This window comes from Leptodactylus fuscus, chromosome 8, assembly GCF_031893055.1.
Source record: "Leptodactylus fuscus isolate aLepFus1 chromosome 8, aLepFus1.hap2, whole genome shotgun sequence".
In the NCBI taxonomy this organism is placed as follows: Eukaryota; Metazoa; Chordata; class Amphibia; order Anura; family Leptodactylidae; genus Leptodactylus; species Leptodactylus fuscus.
The window spans coordinates 15,401,773-15,418,906 of NC_134272.1; the positions used below are offsets into that span (position 1 = coordinate 15,401,773).

Here is a 17,134-nt window from a genome sequence, read left to right on the forward strand (position 1 = left end):
GGATGAAATAATAATGTATATTCCTGAAATAATAAACTATATCTGCCATTTTGTTAGCACCGCCGCCTCACACATGGCGATGCTAGTACTGTATATATTGGTATATCACGTTATATTTTATTGTAGTATTGTTATTATTATATAGACTATGAAGTCTCTGAGGTGTATAGTGTATAGTGAGTTATTACGTCACACCAGGCTATGATTTATTATCGTTTATTCTACTTTTCTTCCTTCACAATCACTTTATTTCCTCAGCCCCGCCATTACAAGGGATGCTGTTGTCATAGCAACCAGACTAACTGCAGCGGCATCCCGCAGCTCCCGCCCAAACCAACCCAGGGGGCGGGGCATTCGCTCAGCGTCGGCCAATCAGAGAGCGTCTTATATAAACCAATCGTCACAGTGGATCCCGTCCAGCCAATCAGAACACAGGTAACGTCTCAGGATCCCGGAAGTGTGTGAGTCTTTGACACGGTCCACGTGTGTGCTGACAGGAGCCGCAGTGTCCAGTGTGTGAGACCTTTAGTCAGTGACTTCGGTGGTGTCCTGATGAGGGCGCCACTCACTGGCCGTCCGTCATACACACGCTAGGCTAGCACACATAGTGGCTGCTGAGCACTTGGAGTGCTGTGGTGGGCTCAGTAATTTGGATTATTCTAAGGTAAATATCGCATGTGATGATTTATAGTGTCCGTGTACATTGGGGCTGAGTTACCTGTACAGCTGCCACTACTGGGTTAACCCTTGCACCATCTGACCATTGTTTACATTTAAAGGGGTTGTCCACTATGTTATACACAACATCTTGAGAATAGTAAGCTGTTTCCATGATTACAACAGCTTTTTGCTGCTGCGACCTGTTATGACGAACTCACTGAAAGATGAAGAATCCGCTGAACAGGAGATATCCAAAATGGACGATTCTTTTAAATGAAAGGGATTGTCCAAAAGTGATTCATGTTCCTAACGATAGAGCTAAACAGGTGGGAGGAGTCGGACCCTGATGCACCATTTCGATGGGATCCTATTGGGTTAGACTTTTGCACAGTCCTCCCTAGGGTCCATCTTTCAGGACTGTGTTTTTGATGCAGATTTGGAACTGACCATACAATGACTAATATGTTGACTACATCACTCTGTGAAGCTTCTGTCTAGTTCCTGCCTGCAGATGATCGCCCCTGCAGCATATTACGGCTTATAAATGTGTATGGTATAACATTGTAACGATCAAAATTTACTTCAGGACCACACAGACCTGTATGACGTTTCATGGCTTTGGACGCATCCCTGACCACATTGCGTGTTCTCATCCTAAATAGAACTTTTGGATGAGCCCTTTAAAAGGAGTCTATGAGGTCCTCAAGCAATAATAGCGCCAAGTCGGGGGTCTTTTTCTTTTTTTTTTGAGCTGTAGTTTTTATTGAAAGGATTTTTATAAAATACAATATAACAAAAGAGTTGAAAACAAAAAATAAGAACGTGAAGCAATGCATATACCGCCAAGTAGACTGGGAATGTATACACATCACAAAAAACTGAGAGTGGAAATGAGGGGGTGGGGGAGGAAAGGGAAGGAGTCAGAGACCATTCAAAATACAGTATGCGTCCCAAGGTGACCGTATAGCCTGGAACGCCTCAACAGTATGGTTAAGTCAAGTTCTCCACACTACGGACATCCTTAACTCGGGTTACAAGATCAGAGGGAGGAGAGGCACTCTTCCATCGGAGAGCGATGAGAGTTTTGGCTGCGGTACAGAGATATAGAAACAATTTAGAGGTCTGTTTACCCAGATGAGCAGGGGGGAGATTGAGGAGATAGATGAGGGGTTGAAAGGGACACCTTGGATAAATAGAGCGTCCGTAAGGGACCTGACCTCCAGACAGAAAGGGTGGATCCCTGGACAGTCCCAAAATATATGATACAGAGTACCCACTCCTGCCCAACACAGGGAAGAGATGTTAGGGTTAAGGGAGTGGAGCAAGGCTGGGGTATGGTACCAGTGCATAAGTAGCTTGTACTGGGTCTCCCGGAACGTAACACAGGTGGAGGATTTAGCTGCACGGGAACAGACAATTTGCCATTGGTTCAGGGAGATCTGCCTGTTCAAGGCCCCAGACCACTTCTCCATATATTTATGTGATATGGGGCCCTGCCATCCAGAGGAGGAGAGGATACATAAATACTAGAGATAAGGCCAGCAGTAGAGGTGCCCGCACGACATAGTTTTTCAAAGACAGTCGGTGGGGACAAGTTGGGGATCTTTAATAAGAGCAGAAACATACCTGTGTGATCACAAGCCAATGATGCGATACAGACGTAATCCCCTTTTAATGGATATGCAAATCAACTTGCAGGTGCAGTGGGGGCGGGGCCTGATTTTCTGGATTTGCCTACAGACAGCTGAAAGTGCTCCAGCTTGGCTCTAGACTCAATGGATGCAATGTCATGAGCCTCAGAAGAGAGAGCGGAATTCACCCAAGTGTTGCTGGGTCCTTAGACTAGATTCACACTGCAGAAAATGAAGAGAAATTCATTTTCTGCTGCAGGATTGCTGCGACAGAATGCCGATGTCCCTGATTTTTTCTGTGTCCTGCAGCAATCTCTGCCACCCATTGAAAGCAATGGGAGGCAGATCTGGGCCAGACTCTGCTCCCAAATCCATGGAAAATTCCTCAGTATGAACCTTGCCTTAAGTAGCTTATTGGCAGGAGACTTTACGAATGTAATATTGTCCTATAACGAAGTAAAGGTTGTCAATATCACAGTCTCGGAAGACCCCTTTAAGCTCTTTAGACACTTTAAATTGCATTGGACCTATCATGGGCTAGTGACCTGGTATCTTCATACTAGTAGGGACCAGGCTGACATCAGGGGACAAAGTCCAGAACACGGCCGGTGCTGGGGACTTTGTTCCGTGCAGCGGCAGATTGTCTGGGAATCGATGTACGACTTCTGATATAGATCACACGTGTCACTGTCTTTTAGGCCACTTATCTGTACTTGCTCAGTTATGAGGTCCTCTGCGCCTCAGTGACGTGTTGTAGCCTAGTGAATTATTAGGATGAGAATAACCAGTGGTCACAGGAAGGGATTCTGAATCACTCTACCCCTGAATGCTTCATATTAACACCAAAAAGGGAATTTCTTCTTGCAGGTTGATCTATCCATCATGGCGGACTTGTCGCAGTCCGTGCACCTGACAGATTACAACTTCCTTTTTGCTGTCGCCTGCATAATATTCAACCCGCTGTTCTGGAATGTGGTGAGTATTACAAGCTGACAGGAGAGAGGGTTTTCTGCACAATGTCTCTCCACAGAGTTCTTGTCCTCCTGTTCCCTGTCTCTTCTACCTTGTGTCTTGCGTGTTTTGTGATGCTGTATTTCGTGTACAGAGGCAGTATACAGAGTGCAGTATACAGAGGCAGTCTAATGTACAGCAAGTAAAACTCCCTGAACCTTCCTTCAGTAAGGCTGTGAAGCTTTTCATTCTACATCCGGTTTGTCATTTTTCACGAAAATGACATAGTGTGAGTTCATTACTAATAATTCAGGGACTCTGATTGTTCTTCCTGCAGGATCTGCAACCTGTGTTTCTCCAGCTGTTGCTCGGACTACCTGGGCAGGCTGGGAGTTGTCATTACGCAACAGCTGTTCTGCAGTTTTCTTGTTGCGAAATTTCAATTCCCAGCCTGCCATGATAGCTGCAGGCTGCCAAGGAATTCTGAGAGTTGTAGTTCCGCAGCAGTTGAAGGCCATTGTTTTAGGGGTTGACAAGCTGTTGCGGATCTACAACATCCAGCTTGCCTTGACAGCCAAAATTTGCCAAGGCATGCTAAGAGCTGTAGTTTTGCCACAATTGAACAACCACAAGTTGAAGACCATTGTCATGGGGGTTATCACACAACTTTCCTGCCTTCTGCTGACAGGACATGCTGGGACTTGTAGTTTCACAAGAGCTGAAAAACTTGTGTTTGGAGTCCATGGCCATAGAGGTTATCATATAATTCTGTTTCAAAACTACAATTCCCAGCATGCCCTAACGGCTGAAGACCATCAAGGCGTGCTGAGAGTTGTAGTTCTGCCGTCCTGACCCCTCATTACATCTCTATATATTAATAACCTTATTCTGCAGCACTTTACAAATTATAGGGTTCAAGCTCAGACAAAAAGACGTTACAGAGTAATAGTCAGTTCACACAATGGCACTGAGGGCCCTGCTCGCAAGAGCTTACAATCTATGAGGTAGAGGAGGTGACATCGGAGGTAGCATTGCTCATACAGTGGTCCGGACATTTTTGTGATACAGGTTACTGTCATTACACACATACGCATATATATATATATATATATATATATATATATATATATATATATATATATATATATATATTTAAAGCTGTAGTATCCGTCACCACTCTGTCTTTTACTGTGCAGTCGGTGCCTGGAAAATTTATGTAATGTGGATGAGGGCAACTTTGAGGCGATGGCACAGTTTTACATGGCGGGTAGAAATCTGGGACATCCACTTCATGCAGCTTGTGCTTGTTGTCATTGTTTAGATGACATGTAGCCTCCGAGTTCCTTCTACAGCGCCCATTCATATCTAGATGGACTTAATATCAGCTGCCCGCAGCGCCAGCACCTGCCATATAGAGCGGAGGTATCATTTCATAGGAAATGGAGTAACACAGATGGGGACAGTACAGGGGTCATCCATAAGCAGACGAAGTACCACAGTGCCTATCATGTTCTGCTTGGCCGGTGTATATAAGCCTATGATGTGTGGTGCTATCTCAGAGAACCATGCAACTTGTCCTCAAATATGATATTTCTGTATTTCTCAATGAAAATATTTAGGGACAGTGTATCACAGAGTCAGTGTATCTAAGCGTCATAGGTGTGATACTGTCTGCAGAAAGTACATCAAAGCCCATCGTTGTGTGATACTGTGTGCTGAGCTGTGTATCTAATCTTAGCGTGTTTTACATTATCTGCTGAGCCTGCGTATCTAACCCAGCCTTGAGGTACGGTTTGCTGGGCTGCTGTATCTAAGCATGTCATGTGTGATACAGTCGCAGATAATAAACTTATGGTGCATGTTTGTCGGTCAAATGATAACTTACTTTGCAGGTCAGTCCCATTTACGTGAAAGGGCTGAGCTTCGATACCAAGCATGGCCACTATACAATCTAGGGCGCTGTGGCTGGTAAGTAGTGAAGAGGCCGCAGTGCTCACTTGAATGCTGCTGCCTCTTTAGTCAGCTGATCGGTGGGGGGCCGGGGTATAGATCTATCCTAGGGATCAGTCCTCGATTAATCAGCCTGGAAAACCCCTTACATTGCATTGCACTTTGTTAGGTTATATTAATGTGTTGATATGTTTGGACTTAGATACCCGGCAGGTAAATATCTAACTCTCCTGGCATCAGATGCCGCTTGTGCACAGTGTTATGGTGTAATCCCTGCTGTGTTCACTGGGACCCAGAAGACTCGCTCCCGCCATGGTCTGTAGATTCCCTACTAATACTGACAGCAGATGTTCCCGAGTACTGACCTTCACCCCGGGATATTGCGCACCGCTCTGTACTCATCATATTTACTCCTATTACGTAAAGGTGGAAAAGGCTGGAGGATTGTATTAAGAGATAAAATACTCATACAGTTTAGGATCTTCTCTTACAGCTTGTCTTACACTCTAGTCACATCCAGAGCTGCATTTATCTAGGTGTCCTTCCTAGGGGTCATTCACAGCATAACTAGATTACAATAGCAGTAGAGGAAGTCATATTGGCTGCTATGGAGCCCTCGGAGACAGGGGGCCCATTCTACTGTTTTAAAGGGATTCTATCATTAGAGCCCCTTTTAAACTAAGTACATGTTGGAATAGCCTTAAGAAAGTCTATTCTTCTCTCACCTTTCTTTTTCTGATACGCAACTCCGTTCCTGAGAAATTTCTTCTTTCTTCCATATGCAAATGAGTATTCAGCACAGGGGGCGTCCCCTGTGCTGTCCGAAAACTCTCCAGCGACGCCTTTGTCTTCTTTTCCAGAACGCCTTTTCACCGGGTCATCGGCTGCAGCCTCAGCCAAAAGCTCCAACTTCGCAGGTCCGTCGGCCATTTTCCTGTGGCCTCTCATAAGCGCCCATTCGGCCACAGGAAAATGGCCGACGTACATGCGCAATTGGCGTTTTTGGCTTAAGATGCGTCTGATGATCTGGTGAAGAGGTGGTCCGGAGAAGAAGACAGAGGCATCGCTGGAGAATTTTCTAATGATAGAATCCCTTTAAAGGGTGTTTGGAATCTGTACAAGGCCATGGGAGTACCGGACCCTCTGTTGGAGGGTTTGCTTTGGACTACATGTTTTACATACTTCCATTGAAGTGAATGGGGCTGAGCTGCAGTACCAATCCCAGCCACTATACAGGGTACGGCAATGTGTTCAGTGTTGAGTAAAGTGGACGCAGCACTCACCTGACTCTTCAGCCAGCTGATCTGCGCAGGTTCTGAGTGTCAGACCCGCACCAATCACATAATGATGACCTACCCTACGGATAACTCCTCAATATAGAAGTCCTAGAAAGCCCCTTTAATACTCTTCACGATACACTTAGGGCAATTAAACCTAGTCAGCGACTATCGCCCCTATTTCCTGGTCCCATGTACGTTGTGTATTTGCACAGGCTGGCTGTGCACAGTATTCATTGCTCTGGATCTTGCTCGCTTGCAGCCTGGGCCTTTGTTCTCTGTCTGGGACACTTCGGTTATGTCTTCTGGTGGTAATTGTAGTTTGTGCATAGTTGGCAGGATGTGCAGCTGTCAGTGGCAGCGGGTTACAGATCTGTACAGGATTAATGAGCATGGCATGGCTGCGTTCCTTCCAATCTCTGAACATAAACCAGTTCACTTGGCTGGACTCATAATTAGGTCATGTTTACATAAGGAAATCCTACTAACCCCAAATATAGAGCGTTCAGGAGTACTGTCACCCCCTGAATCACTGCGCCCGCCGCGCCAAGGGTCACGTTTCTGGTCAGCGGTGGTGCTAGGCCGCTATGTAAGGGAATCTCATACGCTTCAGTCACTGTTATACTTCTATTTATACAACTGGTCTCTCTGCAAGAAAAAGTGATTGAGTCCTAATTCACTAATTTCGTGACCTGTATCTAATTCTAACCTGCGACTAAATCTGTTGTCCTCCATGTCATCTATTGTTTTCAATGGCCTGCTTCCTTTTATGTACTGCCTGCCAGCTTGTGCTGCAGTATAAAGCATAGTGGAGGGTTTGAGCAGAAGGTGACGCTCGAAAGAGACAGAAGGTAAGTCTCAGACAATCAGAGTCCCTGGTAGGACATCCAACTAAACTGGAGTCCCTGGTCGCAGCTATACAGTACCCTTATAGAACGGAGCTAAAAAAATGAAAAAAAATAATTGCCTACTCTCCTCTCCCCGTTGCTCCGGTGTCCTCCTCGTTCATCCGTTCCCGCGGCATCTTTTGACTTTGTGCTAAAGCGGCTTCACAGACCAATAATGTCATGTTCATCAGTTCCATAGGCTTAGTCCTATTCAAGAGAGCTGCAATACCAAGCATAGCCACAATGCTTGGTAAGCAGCGAAGAGGCCACAGCATGTACTCAAATGCTACGGTCCCTGCAGACAGCTGATCGGCAGGGTTTCCCTTTGTCGCACTCCTACCAATCTCCAGTTGATGGCTTGCCCCAAGATCACAGCCTGTAAAGTGCATGACCTATCCCATTCATGTTAATGGGAGAGAGCTGCAGTACCATTGATGGCCACTACAAAACGTTTGGCGCTGTGCCCCGAGCTGATCAGTGAGAGTTGCAGGACTTTAACGTCTCTCGATTTTGGTATTGATGAGCTATTCTGAGGTTAAGTCCTCAATGATAACGTCAAGGATGCCCATTTAGTTTACATTTATGCTGTTCATGTCCAGGGTTGCAGCTTCTTTGTACTCTCAGGGTGTCAGTCCTCACATCTCACAGCACCCCCTGCTGGTGCTGTATATACCTCTCTTGATAGAACGTTCTTTTCGGCCTAAAGCTTGGGTGGAGAGGTACAGCCAACATAAAGTTCTTAAACTTGTCCCTGAACCTTTCGCTCTAAACATTTCTGCTACCTGCCTGGTGCATACTGTACTGTGGTGCAATGCTCCCGACAGGTGCAGCCGCTACAGGACACATTGCCATGGGACTCCTGTCCTTGTTGCTGCCTCTACGGTCTTGCTTGTTTTTATTCCCCCCCCCCCCCCCCCCGCCCAATCTGAGCACTGAGATCAAGGCGCTCTTCTCCATTACCGATCCGTTCACCCGATAGTTCCAGGGAGCTCTGTCATTCCTGGGAAATGTTCCAGACTGTGCCTCTACCCAAGAATAGGGAACTCTATCCTATGTGCTGCGGTTGGGCGCCTGGGAGCCGCGGCCCGAGTGCAATTAGAAGGATGCGTACATCCAGTGATTGCGGATTTGTTATGTGTACAGCCGGGGAGATTGGGTTTCGCCTTGTGTTTTGTATCTTGTCATTACCTCCCTGCTGCCGCAGCTTGTGCAGGTACAGCCTGTCCTGCCCCACTGTAACATTGAACCACTGTAGGTGAAATTAAAAGCAAGTTAACCCCTTACGTTCCAAAGGCGAGGCCGACTGAGAGCGCTCGGCGCTCACGTCGTACCAAGTCCACAGGACGAGACATTCTAGTAGAGCTCACGTCTCTGAAGGTGCAGATAATTCTCCGACTTCCCGTGTAATCCAAGGACAGTCTTCGTGGTCTAAAATGGTGGCAGCTCCTGTTGGTGCAAGTTTTGGTGTTCGCCCCTTCCTTGTTCACACACAATAGACGATCCAAGTGTCAACCATGGATCTATACTATGCAAATCCAACACATATGAACAACCTTTAGGGGCATCAGTAGGATGTATGGAGGTAGGTTTGCCTTACCGTTGGCTATGACTGTCCGCTAGCATGGTAGAAGATACCAGCTCCACCATGTTCCTGGTAACTCACCATCATCGAAGGAGTGAAGAGGGTCAGATCTGTTTTCAGCACTGTTGAGTTTTAACAATGGGGTTCTTGGATTTGAATCCAACCATCGATGACTTCCACATGAAGTTGACATGTTCTTGTGCTTGTTTGCGTTTTCTCCCACATTACAAGATCCTACGGAAATGTAGACTTTGGTTCTATGGCACCTCAGAATACTTGGACTACTGCCACCACCTGACACTTTCCCTATTGGAAGGAAGATGAACATTTTGCTGTTTTGGACTTTTTATGGACCTCCATTTTTCCATTCCTTTTTTGCACTGACATCCTCCTGCTGTAATAGACATACTAAGGTGGATTTATTAGGAAATGTATGAAGACTGGCATTTTCAGCGCTGGTTTTTATATCTTCTGCCTCATTTATTACGAAATCTTCTCCAGTTTGTACTGCTGCATTAGATGATACGGCGAAGGTAGCGCGGTGGTGCAGACGCAAACGGTCAAAGATAGCAACACAAAATATGCAGCAAACCGGTTTATTTAGGGAAAAAAACAAAATCAGGAAAATAAATAAACCTTCACTTCAGGCACAAAATGAGCAAAGCAAAATTCGAAACGGCCATTTCGAATAGCACGCACCCATAGGAATGAATGGAAGTGGCCGGCACGCAGACTTTGCTGGCAGCCGGCCGCTTAACCCCCTGCGTGCTGGCTGCGTCCATTCATTCCTATGGGTGCGTGCTATTCGAAACAGGAGTTTCGAATAGTACTCACTCATCTCTAATGTTAATCTAACTATACGTCTGGCTTACTACCAGCCACACGAACAATACAAGCACGATTTTGTCTCACTGGACTCAGGGTTACAGGACAGATCCAGCCACTGCATCCTTTCACTCCCTGGATCTGCAGTGGAGTGCAGGACCTGCAGCCTTTTTCTAGGCCAGTATTGAGCCAAGGACTCACCTGAGCTGAGGCCTTCTCAAGACCTGCACTGGAACACACATAACTTAAAAAACTGGGGGAGATATAGCGATATTCCAACACTCTGCCTAACTCCTTCTCACAATGAGTAGACAGATAAGTAGACCATAACCGTCAGAAAACAGGCCATAGACTGAGACACAGGAGAAATACATCAGAATGCAGAACAAACCAGCAAACGTCCTTACAGGAACAAACAAAGCTGTGAACCTATATTGCTCAGGCAGGGAATAGCTTGTGAAGCTAATTTTAGATGCTCAAATTGAAAGGGATAGGATTGTAGGTGTGTAAAATAACTGATTGGGATAGTGTGCTTGTCATGTGGGTGGATCCAACAGCAGAAGGAAGTCTACGTGTCTGGCAGTGTAAAAGAGGACAGTAGGCGGCCAAAGTTATAAAGTATTAGGGCTCATTCACACGGGGGTCGGTGGGACGGATTTTAGCACCGAGAGTGACACGGGGAGCCGCGTCACTTTTGGGTCAAAACCCGCCTGCCACGACCGTTGCAGTTGCGGCTTCCCCCTCAAGAGTCGGCTCAAATGAATGGGCCGACTCCAAAGGTTGCTGCTGCCCAGCAGAATCCGGGCAAAAAGGGCTGCTTGCTTCTTAGATTACCATTTAATGGAGGCGGATTTTGAGGCGAAATCTGCTGTCAAAATCCGCCTCCTTGCCCCCGTGTGAACTAGCCCTATGTCAGAATCCAGAGGTTCAAACCAGTAACAACTGCTTTAGACTTTGGTATTGAAGGATTCCCCAGAAGATGAGACTGGAGTGAGGTCAGGAACAGGGACAAGGATCAGAGCCAGAGGTAGAACAACAGAAACCAGGGTGAGGATTATGCAGTTTCCAGGAACAAGGCGGAGGTCAGGATCAGTCAGAGTGAAATCAGCAACAAAGACAAAAGTCTGAGCCAGAAGCAGAACAACATGGACCATGTAGACCATCCTAGCAGTGAGACAGGATCAGTCCGAAGTCTCCACTGATACAATTGATTGCTGTTGTTGGACACAGGAGTTTACAGGAGGTGAGTATGTTTTGGGAGAAGCTCTTGAGTCGTCTGGTGGTTTTGTTCAGTCCAAAACAGAACTACTACTATACTCTGGGGTCTCTTCAGCTCCTATAAAGTGTATAACTCCAACAGGGGGCGCTGGTGAAAACAGAAGAAAGTTCCTCCAGGGATATTGAGGATATAAATCAAAAATAAAAAAACAAACAGTAAACTCTTTAGTACGACTTTAGTCCCTATTATCCAGGATTGACCTTTTAGCCCTTATTTTTATTACAAAGCCTTTCTCTCGAGTTGAACGTTTGGCCTCCAGGAATTCTCATACACTTTGTGTGTCTGCGGAGAGGACAAGGGAGTTCGGTGCGTTCCCATTACACGCCTGTAGAGAGCTGACGCTGTATTGTTCATACGGTAGGGACAGTACATTATCTGTAGCCTTGAGAAATATGAACCCGCTCCTCTTAGGAAGCTTTTTCCTGTCTATTGTGTTTTATGAGTCTGTTCTGTTCAAGTATGTTTTATGTCTAGATGTGAGGCTGCGTCCCTGTGCGATCATTTCATTGCTGTTTACTATGTATCAATAGGTCAGATACACAGCAGTAGTGCATTAATATATTATAGTCCTTAGTATAATGCAGCACTGTTATGTCTGAAAGTATGCTTCTTAAAGGTACAATTTAAAGTCCCTCCCTGGGGACAGCATCGGATAGAGCAGGAGACACAGAACTCAGGGGTATATAGTTTTCTATGATTTGCTTCAGTATTTTAATCTTAAAAGCTGCTTAAAGGGATCCTATCACTCAGACACAATTTTTTTTTCTAGGTACCACGTCTTCTTCTCCTACCTTTCGTCGTCTTCTCCGTGCCGCCGTTCGCCTACAATCTCGTTTTTTCTCGGTATGCAAATGAGCTCTTGCAGCACTGGGGGCGTCCCCAATGCTGCGAGAGAACTCTCTCCAGCGCCGCCTCCATATTCATCAGCGGCGTCCTCTTCAGCTTCTTCTTCCGATGGTGGCTTGTAACTTCTAGGCCTTGGGCAGAGCAGACTGCGCATGCCCACAGGCCACGAGAAAATGGCCGCTTACAGTACTGTGCAAGCGGCCATTTTCTCCTGGCCTGTGGGCATGCGCAGTCTGCTAGGCCCGAGGCCTAGAAGTTACAAGCCACTGCCAGAAGAAGAGGATGAAGATGACGCTGCTGACAAAGATGGAGGCGGCGCTGGAGAGAGTTCTCTGGCAGCATTGGGAACGCCCCCAGTGCTGTTTGAGTGCTGGGGTCCGCCCCCAGTGCTGCGAGAGAGTTAATTTGCAAACCGAGAAAAAACGAACGTTGGCGCGGAGAAGACGACGAAAGGTAGGAGAAGGCTATTCTGACGTGGTACCTAGAAAAAATTGTCTGAGTGATAGGATCCCTTTAAATGCATCCGAGCCTGTGAGTCCTGCCCCTCCTGCCCTAGGAGTCACATGATATTGTCACATGTCCACAAGTCATCACACTGCTATGGACCAGATACAAATCAAACACATTGCTGCAAGATACTGGAGGCAGATGAAGTATCCTGGAAATCTCTTTAAGAAGGGATACGGCTGTATAAATTAAAGGGGCAGTCAACTCCTTTAATACAACATCCACTGTGGTAACCACGTAATGGGTCTTGGACCATGACTGATCTGTATCATAATCGATAATATGGAACGGATCTGTCACACCTGTGCCAGTGCGAACAGTGTCTGATATGCAGTAACCACTGTGAAGAGACAGCTGCAGTGTAAAGCATGGGGGAGAAACAGAAGCTTGTAGTAGTTATAACTCACTGCCGGTTCCATGGTTGAATAAGATGCCAAATTTGCAGTAAGCTGGGTCATGAGGCTTATATTTTTGGATCCTGCTTCAGTCTCTGCCTGGAATATGGCGCGGACTTTGCAGCAGAATCTGCCTCCAGGATAACATTTTTGAAGCTATTTGTGATTCCGCGTTCTTCTTCATTCTTTCACGTTCTTATCAGACTTTTTGGATTACCTGTTGGGGACAGCCCGGGGGGGCCTGGTTTATGTGCAGATTTATTTTCTTCCCGTTTACTCGCTGACTGTGTCGTCCCTTGGGATTGTTTGTGGTCACTTCTGCTGTGTGAGCTTCTTCTTCAGTACTTGTCCTGTTCACATCCCATCAAGCACGTACGTCTGGAGAGACTCGGATCACACAAGTCCAGGCTGTCTTTCCATGGAAAGCGTAGGCGGGCTCTTTCTGTAGAATCGGGATACCTACTGGGACCTCCATATGATAATGGCTGCTGCCAAGCGCTGCTCAAATGGCAAACCCCAGGTATATAACGTACAGCTCCCGGAGAGCGGGGAGGATGAGTCGAGGTAAATCTTCATCTCAAATCCCAACGTGGCGCGCGCTTGTTAAGACACTTACTGGCCCATCTGCCGCCTTGGCTGCGGTTTCCGTCATAGGGCTCTGTAAACTCGGTTTACCTTGTTTTGTCATGTTCAGTGTCGACCAAGTTACATGTTATACATGGATTCATCTCCATCGTATGATGGAAAGTTCTGCAACTTTCTTGCACGCAAAGTCTTTTAGTTTCTCAGCGCTTTCATGAGGTCGGCTTGGTCCATGCTAGTCTTGGTCATCCCTGTCCTACCGAAGATTGCAGCCAATTTATGGCCCAGGGTCCTCCTGAGTCCATACACTGAAGCAGAAATCTACCCAACTCCTTGCTGACGTAGATTTATGGCATCGTGTACGCCGCCTAAATGATACCCGCTGTCATGTCCCCATTGAAGAAAGTAGCGTGTGGGGCGTGGAACTGAGAAAGTTGTAATTTTTGCCCCCAAATTTTCAGTTTTCTTGCATTTTAGGCCAGTTATTGGGTGCACAAGCCAAAGATAAGTCAGCCCCCTAGGGCTTCTCACAGCTGAGGGTTCGTTTCAGTATTATCATTAAAGGGATTCTAACATTAAAATGCTATTTTTTTTCTCCCTAACACGTAGGAATAGCCTTAAGAAAGGCTATTCCTTTCCTACCTTTAGATGTCTTCTCCGCGCCGCCGTTCGTTAGATATCCGGGTTTTCTTCGGTATGCAAATGAGTTCTCTCCCAGCACTGGGGGCGTCCCCAATGCTGCGAGAGAAATCTCCAGCACCGCCACCATCTTCGTCTGGTACGGCCTCTCTCCGTGTCTTCTTATGGCTCTGACTTCAAACTTCTACGCATGTGCAGTCGGCTCTGCCATCGGGACTCGGGCAGAGCCGACTGCACATGCCCGCGCCCAATTTTTTGTGGCCACAGAAAAATGTTGGCATGTGCATGCAGTTGACTCTGCCCGAGGCCCGATGGCAGAGCCGACTGCGCATGCGTAAAAGTTTGAACCCAGCGCTGGAAGAAGACGCGGGGAGAGGCCGTTCCAGAATAAGATAGAGGCGGCTCTGGAGATTTCTCCCGCAGCATTGGGGACGCCCCCAGTGCAGCCAGAGAACTCATTTGCATACCAAAGAAAACTGGAATTTCTACTGAATGGCGGCGCGGAGAAGAATAGCCTTTCTTAAGGCTATTCCTATGTGTTAGTGAGAAAAAATAGCATTTTAATGATAGGATCCCTTTAAGTAACACATAATGCCGGTACTGATACTTTGAGGCTAAGCCCCTTGCAGATGACCGTATGACTGGTCAATGTTCTCTCCTGGTTTTTACCGGATAGCACACTGACCCATTCATTTCCATGGGCCCGTACACATGTCCGTGAATTACAGGGCTGACAGTCCGAGCCACAAAATATGGAGCAGGCCCTATTCCTGTCTGATTTTGCGGCCCTGCTTCTGCGGCTCCTATTCATTGAATGAAAGGGGCTGTGGGACCAGAGAATGGTTACGTTACAGAGAATGGTTTAGACTGGACACCGTTGTAACAAACCCCCAGCTGTGAGAAGTAGGAAGCCGGGACAGATCAGAAAGAAGTGCATTATGCAACATGGCGATGATCTCCTATGAGAGATTGTATTGGCTCACGGCTACTCTCCCTATTCATGTGAAGTGAGCGCTGGTGCAACGGCGGTTTGTAGTGATTTATGATGTGACAAGCTGTGTACGCACAATGCCGCACATACACACACACAAATCCTGGCAACTTTGCAAAAAAGTGTCTACTGGTTTTTGCAAATCCCTGAAGGTTATGTAATGGGCCATCTGCATAAGAGATTCTACATCATGTACTGCTGCAAATGCAGAGCGGAAGATCAGATTGTGTTTGGAATCACAAAGTATGATCCGATGCTGCATACAATGGCAATGTATGGGGACCCCCAAAAATCTATGAGCCAAACAGTCTAATTCTCTGCCACATAGTACAGTGCTCCTCAGTAACCCACACAAACATAGTATAATGCTCCCCAGAGTCCACCAAAACACAATATAATGCTCCAGTAGTCCCTTACCTGGTACAATGCTGCTCGGTAATCCCCCCCACACACAATATAAGGCTCCCCAAAGGTCCTTCACATGGTCCAGTGCTCTTCAATGCTCCCTACATTACAGCTGGACATTCAGTTAGTTCGCCCAGAGCGTTTCAGACAATTAAATTTTTTAACAGCATTGTCTAATTCGATTTACCCGACATCCTCCATAACTGTACTGTATTCATTGCTGGGCTTTAAACGTGGCACCTGCATCAGTTGCTGCGAGCTGAGTGGGGTCTCTGCAGCAGAGTCCAGGCAGCGGTGTCTGTGATTAGACACATCTCTGCTCGCAGGCACTTATCCCTTTAGGTGCCGTAGTCAGATGTGACTGCGGCACCTAAGGAGTTCCATTGCTTTCACTCTCCAAAACCTTCAAATAACACAGTATAATGCTTCCTAGTGGTCCTCTACATAGTATAATGCTCTCATGTTGTCCCATACTCACAGTATAATACTACCCAGTGTCACTCACGTACTGTATAATGGTCCCCCACGTAGTATAATGCTCACAATTCACCCCATACTGACAATATAATACTACCTAGTGTCCCCCCCTAGACATTATAATGCTCCCCAGTGGTCCCCCACGTAGTATAATGCTCACAAGTCACCCCATACTCACAGTATAATACTACCTAGTAGCCTACACACAGTATAATACTCCCAAGTATCCCCACCCACACACAGTGTAATACTACCCAGTGTCCCTCTGACACATTATAATGCTGCCCAGTGTCGCACTGCATAGTATAATGCTCCCCAGTGGCCTACACACAGTATAATACTCCCAAGTATCCCCACCCACACACAGTATAGTGGTCCCCCATGTAGTATAATGCTCACAAGTCACCCCATACTCACAGTATAATAATACCTAGTGTCACTCACACACTGTATAATGCTCCCCAGTGGCCTACACACAGTATAATACTCCCCAGTATCCCTACCCACACACAGTATAATACTCCCCAGTATCCCCACCCACACACAGTATAATACTCCCCAGTATCCTCACCCACACACAGTATAATACTCCCCGGTATCTCCACCCACACACAGTATAATACTCCCCAGTATCCTCACCCACACACAGTATAATACTCCCCAGTATCCTCACCCACACACAGTATAATACTCCCCAGTATCCTCACCCACACACAGTATAATACTCCCCAGTATCCCCACCCACACACAGTATAATACTCCCCAGTATACCCACACACACACAGTATAATACTCCCCAGTATCCTCACCCACACACACACAGTATAATACTCCCCAGTATCCTCACCCACACACAGTATAATACTCCCCAGTATCCTCACCCACACACAGTATAATACTCCCCAGTATCCCCACCCACACACAGTATAATACTCCCCAGTATACCCACACACACACAGTATAATACTCCCCAGTATCCTCACCCACACACAGTATAATACTCCCCAGTATCCTCACCCACACACAGTATAATACTCCCCAGTATTCCCACCCACACACAGTATAATACTCCCCAGTATCCCCACCCACACACAGTATAATACTCCCCAGTATACCCACACACACACAGTATAATACTCCCCAGTATCCTCACCCACACACACACAGTATAATACTCCCCAGTATCCTCACCCACACACAGTATAATACTCCCCAGTATCCTCACCCACACACAGTATAATACTCCCCAG

At 46.6% G+C, this 17,134-nt stretch overlaps 1 protein-coding gene across 1 annotated transcript in view; it reads left to right on the plus strand.

Moving 5' to 3' along the window:
• Positions 1-458: 458 nt before the first annotated feature.
• The window catches only part of PEMT (phosphatidylethanolamine N-methyltransferase), a 77,006-nt gene continuing 60,330 nt past the window's right edge, over positions 459-17,134 (plus strand). The window contains exons 1-2 of the mRNA XM_075285230.1: positions 459-664; positions 3,159-3,266. Coding sequence (XP_075141331.1) covers positions 3,174-3,266 — 93 coding nt within the window. The 5' untranslated portion in view covers positions 459-664; positions 3,159-3,173. The remainder of the gene's footprint in view (positions 665-3,158; positions 3,267-17,134) is intronic.